The sequence below is a fragment of the Tachysurus fulvidraco genome, chromosome 8 (assembly GCF_022655615.1).
Source record: "Tachysurus fulvidraco isolate hzauxx_2018 chromosome 8, HZAU_PFXX_2.0, whole genome shotgun sequence".
In the NCBI taxonomy this organism is placed as follows: domain Eukaryota; kingdom Metazoa; phylum Chordata; class Actinopteri; order Siluriformes; family Bagridae; genus Tachysurus; species Tachysurus fulvidraco.
The window spans coordinates 8,937,923-8,957,460 of record NC_062525.1 but is presented as its reverse complement, the minus strand read 5'-3'; the positions used below and the strand labels follow the sequence as shown (position 1 = coordinate 8,957,460).

At 37.4% G+C, this 19,538-nt stretch overlaps 3 protein-coding genes across 3 annotated transcripts in view; all 3 read left to right on the top strand.

Moving 5' to 3' along the window:
- Positions 1-6,740: 6,740 nt before the first annotated feature.
- On the top strand, positions 6,741-8,548 carry oxld1 (oxidoreductase-like domain containing 1). The gene is made up of 2 exons (XM_027163064.2): positions 6,741-6,927; positions 7,678-8,548. The coding sequence occupies exons 1-2, from the start codon at positions 6,874-6,876 to the stop codon at positions 8,047-8,049; spliced, it is 426 nt and encodes a 141-aa protein (XP_027018865.2). The 5' UTR covers positions 6,741-6,873; the 3' UTR covers positions 8,050-8,548.
- A 149-nt stretch (positions 8,549-8,697) lies between these two features.
- pde6gb (phosphodiesterase 6G, cGMP-specific, rod, gamma, paralog b) lies at positions 8,698-13,234 on the top strand. Its single transcript, XM_027163065.2, has 4 exons — positions 8,698-9,542; positions 11,123-11,369; positions 11,624-11,664; positions 12,435-13,234. The coding sequence occupies exons 2-4, from the start codon at positions 11,224-11,226 to the stop codon at positions 12,509-12,511; spliced, it is 264 nt and encodes an 87-aa protein (XP_027018866.1). The 5' UTR covers positions 8,698-9,542; positions 11,123-11,223; the 3' UTR covers positions 12,512-13,234.
- A 1,646-nt stretch (positions 13,235-14,880) lies between these two features.
- Positions 14,881-19,538, top strand: part of nploc4 (NPL4 homolog, ubiquitin recognition factor) — a 14,553-nt gene continuing 9,895 nt past the window's right edge. The window contains exons 1-3 of the mRNA XM_027163114.2: positions 14,881-15,037; positions 17,642-17,722; positions 19,483-19,538. The exon at positions 19,483-19,538 is cut by the window's right edge and continues 54 nt beyond it. Coding sequence (XP_027018915.1) covers positions 15,023-15,037; positions 17,642-17,722; positions 19,483-19,538 — 152 coding nt within the window. The 5' untranslated portion in view covers positions 14,881-15,022. The remainder of the gene's footprint in view (positions 15,038-17,641; positions 17,723-19,482) is intronic.

Sequence of the window (19,538 nt, the reverse complement as noted above, 5' to 3'; positions counted from 1 at the left end):
GGAGGCTTATTCAGTGAACTCTACTTAACCTCACAACTCAGCAATCCATCACCAAGAGACCTAATTTACAAATCTCTGGGCTTGTTGTTAACCGGATCAAGTTAATGTGGATAGGTGCACTATGTGTGAATTTACGTGTCAGATACTTTGTTTTTGTGGAGCTTTATTTGACCTGCATGGGCTGCATATGGCTATTTATGTGGACTTTGCATAAAAAATTCAACCTTTCTTCCCTTTTGTCTATTATAAAAAAGTTGCTAATGTGATAAATACATGACATACAGTTATGTTACACATTTAAACATGATGTTCTACCTACAGTATAAATACAATCTGACAGTTTATTGTCATTATTATTGTATATCTTTTTGTTTTAACACCAAACCTTGACTGTTTGTACAGATGCATATCCAGTTAAACTCAACCAGAGAATTGACTCCCATTAGGACTCGCCTTTTCTCTTAGTGTTTGCTCTTAATTGGAGTGTTCACATGTCTTCATGTCCATGTTTGCCAGGCTGCCATAGGGACCAGGATACATTGTGTCCCGGAAGGGTGAGTCTTTGTTGTACCTAGCAATTCATCATTATTTACGGCCACCTCACACCACAGGAAATTGTGGAACGATTACCACATCACGTACATCAACACAGTCACTTGATGCACACCGGAGTAATAAATCATAAATCAACAGCTACTTTTCCTGTTTTGTCATTTTATAAATACATACATACATATATATATATATATATATATATACATATATATATATATATATATATATATATATATATATATATATATATATATATATAAACTAAAGATTATTTTGCAGAACTGAACGAATCCAAGAGGTGTGTAGAGGACCTTCTCTCCTCTGTCTTTCACTCGTTTCTTGAGTACAGCTCTGCATGTCACAAAGGTGTTATTCTGGAGAACCAGCCTCAGTAGGGGAGATGAACAGTGTGGCCTTTGTGTGAGACTCACAAAGCCGGACCTGTGTGTAGCTAGTAGTATGTCCCTGAAGCAGGCCAAGGGCATCTGAGCAATGCCATCGCATTCACCTCCCAGACTCTTTCACATTGAACTATATTGATCTCCTAGCCATACAACCCAAACCATGTTGTTTTTAAACGAAATCAAGGTTGTGGTGAATGATCAGTGGAGTAGAAACTTTAAGTAGCACAGGCTGAGCTGTGTTTTGGTTAGTTTTTCACATATCCCATTGAGTCAGGCCTTATGTCTGTTTAGTAATACAAGTGTATGTATTATCATGCAAACTTATTCTCTGTATAGTATAGCTTTTTTTAACAGTCAGCTCAGTTTATTTTACTCCATGTTTTCCTCTGGGTTTCATCTGGGTTCTCTGGTGTCCTCCCAACCTCCAAAAACATGTCAGCAGGTAGATTGCTTAATTGAAAATGCTGCTACAGTACATTTAAATGATTATGTGAATATTTTGTCTGTGAAAGGTGTCTGGATCTCTGTGTATTCCCACCCCATGCTTCATGTTTCTGGGGTAGACTCTGGATCCACAGTGACCTAATTAAGATGAATAATTTAGCATACTGTATATATAAACACTTTTGTGGTTGACATAGTATAGAGGTGTAAAAACATAATGAGCTATAAGTCCACAAGCTGGTGATGAACTATAGGAGAATGGATAACTTTTTGAATCTGGTTCCTCTCAAAGTTTCTTTCTCATGTTGAGCGAAGGTTTTTTTCCTTGCCATTATCACTTTTATCTTGCTTGTTATGGATCTTTTCAAATGTACATACTTATTTCTGTAAAGCTGCTTTGTTAAAACTACTACACAAATGGGTTTGAAGTGATTTGACCATGAACACTTTGAATATAAGATGAACTAATCTTTTCTTTATCCAAATGAACACATAAAACCAGGAACAGAATAAACAGTTTTTGCCAACAAAAAAAAAAAAGGCTGATGCATACTCTAGTGTAGTTATTTTGTATGACTATAAATAGCACATTTCTAATCTTGTGGAAAATTACACTGTGTAATTGTCCAACCTGTTGACTCAGTTGAGTGGGAAAGACTTGGCCCTTATATGTGAAACTGGGAAGGGCTATTCTTTTTCCATAGTGATATGATTAGTCATGTGCTGCCATGCATACAGAGCAAAGGAATTCCTATTTAGTTATATTTGGATGTTTTAACAATAGATATTGTCACAAAGCAGCGTAGTCATATGGCTGTGTAAATGTATTTCAGCGGTGCAGCACTATAGACAGTTGAAATATTCAGCCAATGGAATGTGCTGACTGTCAGAAAGTGTGCCAGCCAAAGAGTAATTTCATTCACAGCAGGGATTAATGTTTGAAAAAGAACCTTGCTCCTCTATGTCTGGTGACATGCTTTTGTTTCTAAAATATGTGACCCATCACTAAAGCACCTACGACATGTTTTTACATTGGACTTTAAACCTGTCTGATTCACACCTAATCAGGCTGCCCCATGGCCCTCTGGGAAATACCTGCCTCAGGTAAACTGAACATGGTTCCCAAGGCAACAGTTGGGAAGAGAAATCCAACCCTGAGGGCTTTGTATCTGCTGAATTTGTGTGTGAATGTTGTTGCAGAGCATTCTTTGTATGCAGTGAGTTGACACACACACATACACACACACACACACACACACACACACACACACACACACACACACACACACACACACACACACACACACACACACATGCCATGCATAGTTACTGATTCACAAATGTAATCTCTTTCCCAAGGGCTCAGAGAGGGTCTCACTGTGTTCTACCAGAGAGTTTTACAAAGAATGTTGTGCACTTTTTTTTTTTACAGATAAATATACTAAGGGTTATATACTAATCCATGTATATGTAATTTTATTTCTATTTTTTCCATTTCAAGGTCGATTTTAAACCATTTCTCTCTCTCTCTCTCTCTCTCTCTCTCTCTCTCTCTCTCTCTCTCTCTCTCTCTCTCTCTCTCTCTCCTGTCTTTTTGTGTCTTTAACAAGTAGAGGATATTGCTCTGAAGTTCTGAAGCTCTGAAACTTATTTAGCAAATAATATTATTAATAATATAAATATAATAATATAATATAATTATAATATAACTATTAATATCACTTTTTTTATTAGCCACTAACTTTTTAACATAATAATTTAATATAATAATATAACATTCTTCATTAATAACACTTGTATTATAGTTTATATTATATTGTAGTTATATTTGTATTATATATGTATGTATGTTTAGTTTAAAAAATATTAATACAGATCAAAGATCCTAAGTAACAAAATAGAAATATTTGAGTTTTATTTGTGCTGAAGCAAATTATTTCAATAACATGTAATGGCAAACATTTACTGGAAAATATCATACATGGAGGCACACCTGTCTACACCTCACCCATCTCTCAGGTGATAGAGGCTGGAGTCAGAAACACACTGATATCAGCATACTGATAGGACCTAGACATTAACATGACCAATGTCCCATTTTAACATCCCATTTTAATCAGTGCCCCATATCTGGTTCTGTGAATGTTTAAACTGTGGCTAAAAACAGAGATTCAAAATATTGTTTAAATTAAATTTTTGCATTGCTTTAATACATATGATGAAAACCTCCTAACTTATGACTTATAATTGTAGCAATGCACTTTAAGGTCCTTATAATGAACTAATTACTTTACACATGAGTTAAATTGAATGAAACATAAACCTCAGTATTAATACACCATAAGTACCATGAACATGGTAATTGTGTTTGTTTATTTATTTATTTATTTGTTTGTTTGTTTGTTTGTTTGTTTTTTAAATAAGGAATCATTACCACCAAAACTGAGAACATCATAATCAGAATCAGAATCAGGTTTATTGGCCAAGTGTGTTGACACACACAAGGAATTTCGTTCCAGCTGTTTATGACTCTCAAAAGTACAGACATAATTAACACTATACCTTTAGCTTAGCGTTATATCTACCCAAAGTATGTCTCTCTCCCATCCTCTGTATCTGTAACCTCGAACAGTTCAGGTTAGAAAAAGCTCAATCAAAGCCATTGTGTTCAGTCATGTACAACGGTCTTGTAGCTGCACTGCACTGTGGACTATTGAGTCCAGCATTTCTTGTCTCCACGACTTTGCTAGGGTTCTTATTAATATGATAATGTTGTCTTTACTATTATTAAAAAACACTGTACTGCACTAGGGGGCACAGTGGCTTAGTGGTTAGCACGTTCGCCTCACACCTCCAGGGTCGGGGATTCGATTCCCGCCTCCGCCTTTTGTGTGTGGAGTTTGCATGTTCTCCTCGTGCCTTGGGGGTTTCCTCTGGGTACTCCTGTTTCCTCCCCCGGTCAAAAGATATGCATGGTAGGATAATTGGCATCTCTGGAAAAATTGTGTGATCGCATGAGTGAATAAGAGTGTGTGTGTGTGCCCTGCAATGGGTTGGCACTCCGTCCAGGGTGTATCCTGCCTTGATGCCTGATGACGCCTGAGATGACGCAGGCTCCCCGTGACCCGAGGTAGTTCGGATAAGCGGTAGAAAATGAGTGAGTGAGAGTGAGTGTACTGCACTAATAATTGGCCTCCTATAATAAGCTGGATACAAGAAATCGAGTACACACACACACACACACACACACACACACACACACACACACACACACACACACACACACACACACACACACACACACACACATATGCAAACACGAACTCAAGCTGTTTGTGACTCTCAAAAGTACAGACATAAATAACACTATATTAGATAATACAGACTATACAAGACAATGCAGATGTGATACAACAGACATTATGAGTATTCAATATGAATACAGAATATATGACTGATCGGTTATGTACATAAAGTGTGGGAAGTGCAAATAACAATATTGTGCAATATTATGCTTTTTGTACAATATGCAGCAGCAGTAGTGTGCGTAACATACACGGATGATGTGATGACTGTCATCAACGAGTAAAATAAAGTCAGCAAAGAACATTATGAAGAAACCTTTTCATTTGCTGTTGTAAATGGAAATTAAAAAAGACAAGAGTTGTCAGTATTTTGCTGCATCACCATGGTTGGCTTGCTGGTTATTGTCTGTTTCGAGCTTTACATATTCTACAAGTGCCTGTGTAGGTTTTTTAGGTTTGCTCCCAGGTTTGCCAAACACATGCATATAGGATTGGGTATGCTAAATTGCCCCTAGGTGTGAATGTGTGCACATGGAATCTGGCAAGGGCCTGATGTCCCATCTGGATTGAATCCTCCTTTCTCCTTGCAGTGTTCCTGAACTAAGCTCCGGTCCACTGTAACCCTGACCAGAATAAAGACCACCGAAGGTGAATGAAAAATTTATGTGTACTTATTTTTAGTCATTGATTGAATTAATACTATAGCCATTGTTAATGTTTACTAGCATGAACATAAAGTCCCAATAATAATGTTTTCATTATTATTAACATTACTTATTCTTGATTAATACAGTCAGTCTTAATGTAAATCATACTATTTACAGTATGTTGTGTGGTTTAACAAGCAAGGCTTTATAGAAATGAAAAATTTACTTGTAGGTGTGTAGGTGTGTTATAAATAAACCATTTTCCATTTTCCCACAATATGTTTAAGAAAATTAGGTCATGTTTCTGGTTCAGTTGGTTTCTGGATCATTCTTCCAGATTCATTCTGGACACGCTTCCAATCCCTTCCCTTGTATGGTAGCTATTCAACTTTTGGTCTGCTGTACCCATGGATCAGCTTAGAGCAATGTTCTTGGTTCAACAGTGCAATACAAATTGCAGACAGCAGCACTAGCAGGCTATAGGTCTCAGGAGATGTTGTGAGTCGTTTCTATGGCAAAGCTTGTCAAGCATACAGGCCTATGGGAGTAGATGACTGCCACACACACACACACACACACACACACACACACACACACACACACACACACGCACGCACGCACGCACGCACGCACACACACACACACACACACACACACACACACACACACACACACACACACACACACACACACACACACACACACACACACACACTGCAATACTTCAATGAAAGATTAAACATAGAAACCTGCTGTCAATATAATAATGGGCTGCCACTTCAAAGGGTCTGTGTCCATATTCCTTATTGAATAAGTGGATAATGTTTTACTTTCCCACACACCAGATTGGTTTAAGTTAATACGCTTGTAAAATCACAATTTATTAAGAATTGGCTATGATAAAGGAAAAAGGAATAATAAAGGGGAGAGAGAAATACGAGATAAAAGAAGAGTTTTAAAAATACTTAAAAATGTATAAAGTCAAAATAATGTATATTTTTACATTTAATGAAGTAATTAATAAATAATATTTTAATTGAATAATTAATTGTTTTATTATAATTAAACATTTTAACCAATAAAATGTATGTATCCTTACTATAAGCTATTAACATTAACCTTTTAAAAAGTAGTTTTATATATATAACTTAATAACTTTAACATCATTATTTAACATATTTTTTTGTTTGTTTGTTTGTTGATGTATTATTAAATATGCTTGTGTGTTCGGTAAAGCGGTAGAAAATGAGATGAGAGAGAGAGAAACCTAGAGAAACAAAGACTTCTAGTCTTTTAATGTCCTCTACTGAGTAACTGCGGTATCACAACGTAGTACATGCCCCGCCCTCCAAACGCGTGTCATTCATTTACTTCACTCTGATTGGTCAACAGAGTTGTACACCAATCATAGCAGAGGTCATGTTTGTGATACCAAAATAGTAGCATTTCTCGTGTAGCATAAAGCGGTTAGCGGCTACAGAAATAAGCTTGTTTTTGTCTTCGAGTTTTTGTTTATTAATGTTTCTTATTTACAGGATGTCTCTAAATAACGCTTCACCGTGTTTACCGAGGGTTTGTATCTTGTACTATATAACCGGAAATAAACAAACTAACCTTTTTATTAAACAAATCGTCAACAGAAACCATAATACAAGTCTATAATATAAAGCTAGATATAGATTTATATAACATAATACATCATTTTACATACATATTTTACATTTATTTGATTTATTGGCTATAAGTTTTATATAATAATAATATATGTATGTGTGTGTCTTTCAATTCTTTATGTAGCTTTATATTATATTCTTTGTAGTGATGTTGAGAAACACTTGTAATGGAATTTAGTTGAATTGTACTAGTGGTGCATCAGGTAGCATTGATCATGGCTCCAAGTTTATTTTCATCTCCCAGGAACATTAGGAGTATTGGCTATGCTATTGCACATGGGTGTGTGTGTGTGTGTGTGTGTGTGTGTGTGTGTGTGTGTGTGTGTGTGTGTGTGTGTGTGTGTGTGTGTGTCCGTCCAGCTAGCACGACATCCATTTTCTTTATATAGCTTTGGTTTATATATATATATATACACGTGTGTGTGTGTGTGTGTATATATATATATATATATATATACACACACACACTAAACATAAACAAATATAACTAAAGCTGTATAAAGACAGAACTGTTTGTGATGTTAGAAATTTCTCTACTCAAAGTATGGTACAGTGTAATTACTTGTAAATCATATATACACACACACTATTCCTTTGACAAAGATTTGAAAGCAAACTCTAATGTATTCTGTCTTTTTTTTTTGCACAGCTGTTTATCTTCCACTTATCACAGATCAGGAAGAAACCCTTCTACGCCAGTACCATGTTTCCCCAAAGCAATCGTCTACACTCTACTCCTTGCCACTTTCGGTGCAAAAGCCTGGCTCCGTCCACTTCCCAGTTCCCAGCTGGTGTAACACAGTGTTGTACAGACCCAGCAAATCCGGGTCCTCCGCCTCCTCCAACGTGCTGCTGCATGAGCGGCTGCCATAACTGCGTGTGGATCGAGTATGCAGAAGAGATGCTGAAGTACTTCAGTGATGGTGGAGAAAAAGCACTGGCTGCCATGGAAGACCATGTTCATGACGAGAACCTCAAGACTTACCTCAAAATGGAGATCAGGCTACTGAAGAGATCATGATTTTAATACTATGTATCCCTTGGATGACTTTTTCCATCTTTATTTTTGTTTTTTTGCAGCTGTCATAGTTTGAAATGTTTTGTGAAATAGAAATGACACCTTAAATGACACTGAATGACACTGACGCTTGAGCCGATCATGCGTTTTTAAAGGTCAATTTGTAAATTTCTATGAATGTGCAATACTTAAAAGTGTTATATCCAGTCCAGGTCTATTTTGGATACATCTATAAGCAAAATGATTAACCGTGTAATACACAAACATCTGTTTATTTCAATGGACTTTTAAGAAATTATTCAGTTAGCATTTGTGTTAATGCATTTAGCAGGCACTTTTACTGAAAGTGACGAGATGAGCACTTGAAAGTAAAGACTTACATAAATCATAAGGCAGTCCTCTCTTATGACCTCTAGCTCAGAACTCCAAGTACTGAGCCTCCATTGCACTGTATAATATATATAAGGATATAATACAAGGGCAGTGGTTGCTCAAGCAGTTATGGCTCTGGGTTGTTAAGTGGAAGGTTGGTGTTCAAGCCCTAGCACTGATAAGTTGCCACTGTTAGGCCTTTAAGCAAGACCCTTAACCTCTTTCTGCTCCAAGGGCACTGTATCACTGAAAAGTATTGATTACTCTCTGCATGTGGCAACAATCTCTCATATTCTTCACATATCTGGGCAATGGGTCAGGGCGACTAGACGGAAGCCCTTTCTCAAGAAAAACATCCAAGCTCAACTAAATCACCACCAGGCCATGTGTTCAAGCCATGTGCAAAATGCATTACAGTCTATATATATATGAGATTAATTTCAAAAGTTATAACTAAAACACTATGTTTGGTGCAAAAAAAATATGACCACCAATAGATCACCATACCCAGGGTGCCCACCACCATAACATGGGGGTGGTAGCATCAGGTTTAGGACTGCTTTTGTTCATCCAGAGGGCTTTTATCAAGGTGAAGGGAAATCACAAATAGCTACAAATATTGCTAAAAATATTGCTACAAATATAGCTAAAAATAAAGATTTTAGCGCAAAACCTTTTGGTGTCTGCTAGTAATGCTGAGTGACTCACCCAGAAAGGCAGAGTAAGTGGTTTAATAAAATCAGCAGGTGCATCAACACAGCATGAGTTTAGGAGTGAGCTCAGTCAACAACTCTGTTACTGTAAGTTTTTTATTGCATTGTATGATTCTGTTTGTTATTCTGACATTTTAAAGGGGGTGTGTAGATTTTTTACTTTCATTGGACAGCGATCTCTCTCATGCGCACACATACACAAACACACACACACAGCAAATTAATCTAGAACATGGATATGAGATCAGAGGTGGGTAGGCGTCCCTTTCCTAATCTGCTGAGGGGTCAGAGGATAAAACCGCCCCATCAGTAGTCTCTTCCTGAGAAAGCCCAGTGTAGCCACCCACACTTCCAGCAGAGACGGAGAAACATACAACGGGCGGTGTGGCAGACTGCCAGTCAGCTGCAGTGGTGAGTAGAGTTTTAGAATCCTGTGGAACATGGAATCCTGAATAGATGTTTAGAATTTATGATAATAAAATTATAAATATGTTTCTAGGTGTCAGCAGCGGACGATTTATTGCTGAGAAACGTCCTGGAACACATTTAAGGATAGGGATAGATTTGCAACCTTGTCTCAAGAGATCCTTTTCTATTCTATGTAGTGATGTTGAGAAACACTTGTAATGGAATTAAACTTTAGTTGAATTGTACTAGTGGTGCATCAGGTAGCATTGATCATGGCTCCAAGTTTATTTTCATCTCCCAGGAACATCAGGAGTATTGGCTATGCTATTGCACATGGGTGTGTGTGTGTGTGTGTGTGTGTCCAGCTAGCAGGACATCCAGAATCCGAATCAGGTTGGATTATTCAAGACAAGACAAAACAGATGATGTGAGACAATATAGACAGTATGAGTATTAAATATGAATACAGAATATATGACAGATCAGTTATGTACATAAAGTGTGAGAAGTGCATGGTAGTGCAAACAACAGTATTGTGCAATATTATGATTTTGTACAATATACAGCAGCAGTAGTGTGTGTACCGTATATGGATGATGTAGTGACTAACAGTTCTGATAATGCAGTACTTATAGATATGAAGCAGGGAATATAATTACGGTGAGTTGTTGATCAGGGTGATTGTCTGGGGAAGAAAACTGTTCCTGTGTCTGGCAGTTTTGGTAAACAAAGCTCTGTAGTGCCTGAGAGAAGAGAGGAGCTGAAAGAGGTTGTGTCCAGCGTGCGAAGGGTCAGTATGCTCATTGTTCCCAGAATGAGCTCCAGATCCACTGTTACCCTGAATAGGATAAAGTCATAAGGTTGAATGAATGGTTCAAATTGCAGTCTGAAAATTGTTGAGAAATAACAAAGCAAATTTTTCTAAGAAATTAATTTTAAAATAATCATTTTTATTATCATTAGAAATCAGTGTTCAATATATCAATACATATAAGATACATTAATGTACAACTATAATTTTTTTCTATACAATAAATCAACCTAGCTCACACCACAGTATGTGTAACAGTTAATATCCATAGAGAGAGCCATAGCAGAGTCAGTCTGTCATTCAGATCACTGAAGGAGCTCAGCTCGGGACAATTCATTTGACTCAGCTCTTTTCTGATAGCTTAGTACATCCATCATTGTCCCTTTGTGTAATAAGATTAGTCCATGTAGAACACGGATCTTATTAACTTGAGCCATGGATTAGATAAATTGGGTCACCCTGGGCTGTATTCCTGTCCCCAGCACCTCCATGGGATCATGGCCCTCATGAGGAATTCATCTCTGAACTCATTTGTCTATAGACGCGTGTCGTTCCTTAAGGATCAATTCCAGGACAGTGTGCACACCATGTGCAGTAGGAATGAAATGGACTCAAGAAATTTCCACTCTGATAAATATAACGAAATTAACGAAATAATGTTACATCAATATGATAACCAGCAAGTCACAAATGCCTTGTTCTCTCTCTCTCTCTCTCTCTCTCTCTCTCTCTCTCTCTCTCTCTCTCTCTCTCTCTCTCTCTCTCATTATAGTAAAATCAGGCTGAAGCTCTACATCAGGGAGAGAATACAGAGGGGGTTGAATACGAAACAGCCACTAACTATCAGTGGTTTCAACAAAACAAACAACAGCTATGAATCTCGAGCCCCCTAAATCTGAATTTAAGTCAGCTACCCGAGTGACTGGAGGCCCAGCCACACCACGCAAAGGCCCACCCAAATTTAAACAGAGGCAAACTCGCCAGTTTAAGAGCAAACCACCAAAGAAGGGAATTCAGGGGTAATTCTGAAATCAAAATGTTATTCCACTTTATTAGTATAATTTATTATTATTATTATTATTATTATTATTATTATTATTATTATTATTATTATTATTATTATTATTATTTATTAAGCAATTACTTTTTTATACAGATTTACTTTTGAATGAATTTCTTTTTTATTGTGCATTTCTTTGTTTTTGTTATATAAGTGTGGAATAATTGTAAATAACTTACTATGAATTAATAACTCTTCTGCTGGCTCCATCAGATTTGGAGACGATATCCCTGGTATGGAAGGTTTAGGCACTGGTAAGTGCAATCATTTAATTATCGCCTTCTCACGTGTCTTTTAGCATCATCTCATCGTCATCATCCATTTATTTGCGGCTGCTCTCATTCAGAGTCCTTGAGAGCGAATTATATTTTACCTCAGACAGACTGTTCACATTGATCATGACTCATTATAAATGCTGTAAGTCAGATTATAAAGGCTTGAGTGTAGCTCTGCTGTAAAGCTGCTTAAGATAACCAGCAGGACACTGAAATGCTTTTCAGCAGGTGTGTTAAAAGGATACTGCAGATTTAGTCCAGGATGTAGATTAACCCTTACAATTCTATGCATATTTCCATACTGTTGGTTTATATTGCTGTAGCTGAGATGAAACTAGACATGTAGTTGTACTAAAGAGATGCAAGTGAACCGTGGGGCAGTAGTGGCTCAAGTGCTTAAAACTTTGGGTTGTTGATTGGATGGTTGTGGTTCAAGCCCCAGCACTGCAAAGCTGCTGCTGTTGGGCAAATTGTCAAGGCCCTTAACGCTCCCTGTTCTATGGGGGATGAATCATAGCTACCCCTGTGCTCTGACTCCAACCTCTTCAGTTGGGATATGTGAAGAAAAGAATTCTATTGTGTTGTAATGTATACAAAGTGACAATAAAAGCTTCTACGCCACGATTATATTTCAGGGCTAACTAGAGAACAGAACAGATTAGTAAAGCTGTGTCCTTGGTGTGAAATGTTATATGTCTTTAGAGATTTAAGTGTCTGTTAACTGACCCTTTGTGTGTCCATACCCACAGACATCACAGTCATCTGCCCTTGGGAGGCCTTCAGCCACTTGGAGCTGCACGAGCTGGCTCAATACGGCATCATCTGAGTTCACCATCTCCCCACCATCCTTTTCACTTTCCCCTTACATTCTGCCTCCACCCTGGCCATGGGCTCCTGTGGGTCCATTTGCACGCACACCTCATCATAGAGCAATAAAAAAAATGGAAAAATCAGAGGAAAAAAAAAAAATAACAAAAAAAAAACCTTATCTAACTATCCACCTCATGGTTTCTTTCTTCTATGCTCGTCAGTTAACTCAAGATCAGCATACATGTTTGTGTTTGACTTATTGGCTGTCAGATCGCACTCAGTTATATTAGTACTCGTTCTGTCCTTTCTCCGTTTCGCTGTGATCTGTCTTTCATATCTGTATCGTCCTTTGTCTGGGAACAGAACTACAAACTTAAGCAAGCAAGACAGCCTCAAAGTGAGTTTAAGTGTTGCACCCGTGAAATGATCGGCTTCTCATTTCATGTGTCCTGGCCTCTCTGGTGACATTGCAGAGGTTTATCTATTTTTTTTATTATTATTAAAAAAGGTCATACTCCTGTAGACATAGGATACTGATCGACTGCCTGACCATTAATGAATAAATGTGACACCCTTTTTTTTAACACACTTGTGTTAAAAACCAAACCCAACCAAAAGAAATCCTGCTGATTTAGTTTTTGCTGATTTACACTACTGACTCTTTAGGCATTATCCTACTTGCCCTTTTCTTCTTTATTATTAATTGTATCATACACACTTCTGCACTCAGAAATAAAACATTGTTAAGCTTAAGACTTCACAGAAAAGTTCATCGCCAATTCATCGCCTGGTTATTATAGCAAGTTTAAAGAAAATAAAGAAGCCAAAACGTCAAGTCATAGACATGACTTTGACTAAACTTTAGTGCAGGGTTCAGGCAATAACAATTAAGAAATGTTCACTTGAACTGTTTTGTGTCTAATTTAAATGCATGCTGGATTGGCTTATTTATTATTCATCTTTCTTGGTGTCATTTGTTCTTATTGTGTCTGCCTGCTGTCTTTTTGTGCTGTTTCAAACCCCAAGTCTAATTTCAATTGCATTGAATTCTTACTCATTATCTTTGCATACTTCCTGTGTATATTAAACCAATATTAACTGATTCCTATGTACACACTGTAAAGTTAATTGTATGTTCCTTTTTTTAGTTTCCTTATTCATTATACAGTCTTTACTTGATCTGATCGGTTACTGGATGGTGTGTGTTCATGCTGTGTTGTATAGTTGCATGTGAAATATTCAGCCTAATTTATTCATTTCATATTTATTTACAGTGACACTTTGCTTGTCTTCCACACAAACCCTTACAGAACCCTTTACACTGAAAAGACTCAATGCATTTTGCATACTCTCTAACATTTACGTCAAATCTCACCCAGTTCCCCCCTGACATCTGTGCACTTGGATGATAGAAAGATTGTTAGGGAGGTTTTGCAGTATTTTACTCCCTTCATCTGTTGGTATGTTTGCTCAAGAGATAACAAATCTTTCACCTTTCACCCAACACCATGACTGTAATCGGTGACTGAACTAACAGTGTTGCTTCTCTACAGGATGAGATCAAAATAAAGCTTATAAAAAGGGAAAAATGTTTTCTTGGTTGTCAGTCCAGTTCTCCTTGATGTTAATACACATGACACACATGTTAATACTGATAAATCTCCATTTGCCTCTTTATTCTCTACATAATTTGCTAAATAGTTTAGTTACATACATAATTTTTTTTATTAGTCTATAGTCTATATATTTAATTTGTGTAACAAACTACAATAAACTGTGAACAGTGGGTAAGAATGTTGCTTATTTATTTATTTGTTTGTTTATTTATTTATCTACATTTTATTGTGTTTATCCAGATTAGTTTTAATAAAATGGAATAGCTTATAAAATAAATCTAAATTTAGAATCTTGTTTTATATTACTTTATTACTAGCTACCACCAATTAATTAATTAACTTAATTCCTTTTTTCCCCCTTCACCTAGCAGCAGGTTTTTTCCACAACTTTCATTTTTAGTATATTTTTAGTGCACTGTAAAATGAGTTAAGTTAACTAGATAAAAAAAACTTTATTTTCAATATCATCAATAAATGGCGACTTTTATTATTTTTAGACTTTTCACATATGTTAGCTGTTATATAGAGCGCACGAAGGCTTTAGTTTTGAAAACAAACATACTTCCGGTAAAAAACACAGATATACATCGATTTGTCCCACCCGTTTCCGTGGTGTCCCGCCTTTTGCAATACGATTGGTTGATAGGACACACTTAAAGTACGCTGTCAAATCAGAAACGATTTCATTTAACATATGCCGTATTAGCCAATCATTGCATTAAAAGCGGGGGTTTTCTGAATGCAGGTGGGAAAACAAATTAGGCACCGGAAGTGCCTGTTACGCTATCGCCGTTTTCACACTCACAGTTATGGAGTTGAGTTTCGCTCAGACTGTAACATTCATAGCCGGTACTGTAAACGCTAATATTGTTATTTGATTTCAGGTTTCGGGATCACAGACCCGAGCAAACATGTCGGAAAACATTGTAAGTATACATCTATGCAGTTTCCATTAGCTCCTGGTCATTTGGGAATAGCATAAGTAAGTGAAATGTGCAGTTTATTCCGGTGATGAGGCAGCAGAATTGTTAGCGTGATGCTAACTGATTAGCAAGCTAACGGTCAGAAGAGTCAGGGCCCGGGTGAGATAAGCAACACGAATCGTGGGGGAAGAAGGAACAAGAGCGTGTATTAGTGAGTGGAAACACTTAGCTGTGTGGAAAAGGCTGAGGATGTTGTGTTTATGAGCTCAGACTCAGTGCTCTGACAGACAGACAGACAGACAGACAGACAGACAGCTCTCTCTCTTTACCTCACTGTTGTTGCTCAGTAACAGGTTTAAAATTTTAAAAGTACTGATTATGTAGCCGGTCAATCTGCTCGTTTACACGAATGATGTCTCCCTTATAAACCGGTCTGATCACTGCTTAGTTTACATTTATTTAAAGGTGCAATAGTCGATTTTTTATTTCACATGTCTTAGTTGTTTAAATAATATGAAAAGGAGATAAAACACGATAAAAATAATGGTTTGAGGCCCTTTGTGTTAACAGTATTGTCTCAAGTAGCTGAAAGAACCCGTTTGTTAAACAGACTTCTGGTTAGGAATGCTCGTCTGTGTTTGGATCGTTCTCCTGTCAATCATTGTTTAATAGACTAGTCAACGGGCCTTCATCGTTCTGGAGGCGGAGCTTCGTGACCGTGGGCGGGGTTGATGTAGAACTGGAACTAGAATTTAATCTCCTGCTTTTTGAGACAAAATTTCGATCTAAGATTTAAGAATTATTTTAAAAAAATAATAAATTAATACAACTATAGGCTGCTTTATATTTGAGAAAAAACAATGCAACCAAACATATTAACTGCTTATTTGGACTAAAAATGCAAACTTTCTAGCAGAAAAACAATAATCAATACAACATAAATTTTTTTTGTGAATTAATAAAGTGCAAACTTTCACCAGTCTTTAAAAGTTCTGTTTATTCTAGCAAACATATGAGGGATTTGTAAAGTGCAAACTTCAGACTTCAGTCACTTTTTATAAAATAAATAGTTGTCTCATGTGGGGAAAAAAGTCCCTGAAGAAAAACAATTTTGTAAACCAGTTCAACCCGCAACGTACACGCTAAGTAAAATCAAACAGGTGCCAGAAAGCATTTTACACGTTTTTAGCAAGGAACACAAGCCTGTCCACTGCATCAGGCATTAATGTGAATGTATTTAATCATGATAAATTAAAGAGAATATAAACAACTACAAAAAATTATGCAGGTTGTGTCCAAAATCCTTGAGGTCGGTCCACTCGTTTGCTTTCAGAGCTTGAATAATGTCTGTTGTCATGCAGACATGCCAAGTTTCCACGAAGCCAACGCATCTTTCAGACTTTGGGCGATTTATTTCCACAATGTGGTCACTGGGAAATAAGCTGTCTGGAGGCAGAAACTTTGCAGAATCCAGTCGTCTGTTATATAATGTGCCGATCAAATAGGGCTGCATGGTTTGACTGGACCAAAGGTCTGTTGTGGTGGAGTAAAACGACATATTCTCCAGATGATTTTCGATCTTTTCACGTGTAGCCTTAGGGAGGGCAACTTTTGGAAAATACTTTTGGCTTGGAAGCTCATATCAGGGTTCGATTATTTTGAGCATATGAATAAATCCAGGTTTTTCAACTGTGTATATGGCAGAATGTCTTTAACGATGTAACACGCCCCTGCATCAGTAATAGCTTTCCATCGAGGCCACTGCTTATCATATGGAATACAGTGGGGAAATGTGTGCTATTTTCACCTGATTTTTAGCTGGTGTTTTGGGGTCGCTGCTGTCGTTTTTAGCTCGCAACGCCACACACGCCTTCCATTCAACAATATGGTTCTGTTGGAGGTGCTGGAATAAGTTAGTCGCTCTGCTTCATTTAGTTGTCACAAACTTCAGACAATTTTTTTTAACAAATTCGGTGTGTGTGGGTGTGCTCAAGAATATAAAATGTTTAACCCACTCAATTAAAAATTAGACACATATTCTTGAAAAATAAAAACAATTAATCTTACCTATTGCACCTCTAATGAACATTATTTATCTCCAGGCTGATCGGTTTAGTTACTCCTCATGCTACATGTCAGGGAAAAATAAACCAATAAACCACTACTCAGTTCAGCGTTAACCCTGATACAAATACATGTAGTTAGACCTGGAAGATTACAGTTCCTCCCAAACTCAGGTTTCTATCTTTTATATAAATGAATCAAACAGTTTAAGGAATGAGTCTGTTTATGTATTTTTTGGCAGTCACTCACTCTTTATTTGTCTGTCTTGGTATGAAAAAAGTTTGGGGAATGTCCTTGAAGGTATAAGGCACTTCTAAATAAAATCATTCAAGGATAACCTTGTTACATTCACCAGTGTCAGTGTAACCTTTCAGTTACTGTGAGCTTATACATTAATCATCTGTTATCCACCATGTGCTTTTTCACCTGTAGCTGGTAGAGGTTTAGCTGCAAGGTTGTGATAAGAACTGTCGTTTGAAATAAATGTGAAATAACCTGAACGGCCGACTTATTTAATAACGTGACACATTCATTTCCTCCTAGATCATTCGTGTCCAGTCTCCAGATGGGATGAAAAAAATCAATTCAACCAAGCGTGAGACTGCAGAAGCTTTTCTGAAGAAGGTTTGAAGCACACTAGAGTTTTGAATGTGCCCACACACACACACACACACACACACACACACACACACACACACACACGTTATAGCTGATTTGGCATTACAATTTTTCTGCTTCGTGTGAATTACAGTCATAAATATAACTGATTTATACAAATGTTTGTTGTTAATTTTCACAGACTGAGCCTGAACACAATAGGTCTTTATTAGGCAGCAAAACAAGTGTTTATTAATGTGCATTTTTCCTGAATCGACCCAGATATCACTGAAAACAGCAATTGCTTCAGTATACTGACTTTTATTAGTATTTTTACTGCTCATCAACATTGCTCTAGTCTTGTGAGAACAGCACTCTTGACATTTCCAGCACCTCAGTGAATTTTTCACTTGGCCCCTGTCTGATTACAGGAGCTAATTTATTAATGACAACGCATTAAAACGGAGACGGACCGCACGCTTCTATGACACATGCTGCTTTCTGAGCTGTGCGTAGCTGAGACACACAAACGCACAACATAAACATGTTTGACTTCATGTCGTGCTGTTGTGGCCACACACTACCAGCAAGTCTGGCTAATCGAGAGGATTTGCTCACCACCTCTCTCATATTACACAGCAGCTATTGTGAGACGAGTCCTGAAAAATGCAGCACTGGAGCAGAATGTTCTCACACTCTTTATCTGTCTTTATCATCTTAACATACAGTATATCTGGTGTAGAAATTGTTACAACAAGCACCTGTGATAGAGCAGAGAGAATTTTCAGCCACACACACCCCACACGCATTCTGATTTCTCTCCATGGCTTCTAGTTAAATGCAATCTGTATGGCTGAAGCTGGCATTAAGCACAGCACACCACAGCAAAAGCTCATTGGTAATGTAAAGTAATATCGCTAGGTTAGAGTCTCTGTATGAATAAAACACATCTCTTCTGAAGATGAAGCAGAGCCAAATGAAAGATTTATGCATGTGTGTGGAGAGAGGAGTGAATCTGCAGATCAATAGAGAGATCAGGTTTTGTTATTTCTCTAAAGGTCAAGACGGGATGATGATCAAGTCTCAGCTAAAGACGTCCTAAACAACAGTTTTTTTGTTGTTGTTGTTTTTTTAACTACAGATATTAGACTTTACATTATATAGCTCATGTTTTGAGAGACTGCCGTGAGCTCTTTGTATTCCTAATAACATTAAGCCTCAGTTACATTTCCATTTCTGGCTAAGTGCATTGAGCTCTGTAGTCAAGAACTCTTTATTAGAGATCCCCCTCAGTCGCATTATGATCGAGCCTTTAATGTCCTTTTAAGTGTTCCGCCGGGCTACATGTTGAATGCATGGCTAATTTTGCATCTGATTTTTGTCCACCGATGAATTCAACGTAAGATTGTTTCTCAAAATGTTTAGACGGGGCGAGTGTGCGCGCGACAGGGTGTGTGTGTGTGTGTGTGTGCGCACGACAGGGTGTGTGAGAGAATGCGTGAGTTTTGCTGATTGAGCTGCAGTAGCTTGGAAATAATTTCTGCTCTGCAGCTCAGTCAGCAAAACTCACGCATATTCTTTCTTCCTTTCTTCTTTTGCTCTTGTTCTTTCGTGCTTATTTCAACACAGCCTTTATATCCTGCTTTCCTTAGTTAAACTAGTGATGATTTGGCATTGTGCTTTTGATAAACCAGACAGAGCAGTTTTTATTAAAATTGTCACTATCATGAAGGAAACAAGATGGACAACATTTTCTCATTCTGCGTTTCTCATTTTCTCCCCTAAAGGTTGCTAAAGAGTTTGGGTTCAACTCGAATGGGTTTTCTGTCTATCTGAACCGCAA

What these genes read in the sequence shown, in the direction of transcription:
- oxld1 (XM_027163064.2), top strand. Translation starts at nt 6,874, where the DNA reads ATGTTTCTTATTTACAGGATGTCTCTAAATAACGCTTCACCGTGTTTA. An exon ending in CTTCACCGTGTTTACCGAGG is followed by an intron (nt 6,928 to 7,677) that starts GTTTGTATCTTG and finishes TTTTTTGCACAG; the next exon opens with CTGTTTATCTTCCACTTATC.
- pde6gb (XM_027163065.2), top strand. Translation starts at nt 11,224, where the DNA reads ATGAATCTCGAGCCCCCTAAATCTGAATTTAAGTCAGCTACCCGAGTG. An exon ending in CCAAAGAAGGGAATTCAGGG is followed by an intron (nt 11,370 to 11,623) that starts GTAATTCTGAAA and finishes TGGCTCCATCAG; the next exon opens with ATTTGGAGACGATATCCCTG. An exon ending in TATGGAAGGTTTAGGCACTG is followed by an intron (nt 11,665 to 12,434) that starts GTAAGTGCAATC and finishes CCATACCCACAG; the next exon opens with ACATCACAGTCATCTGCCCT.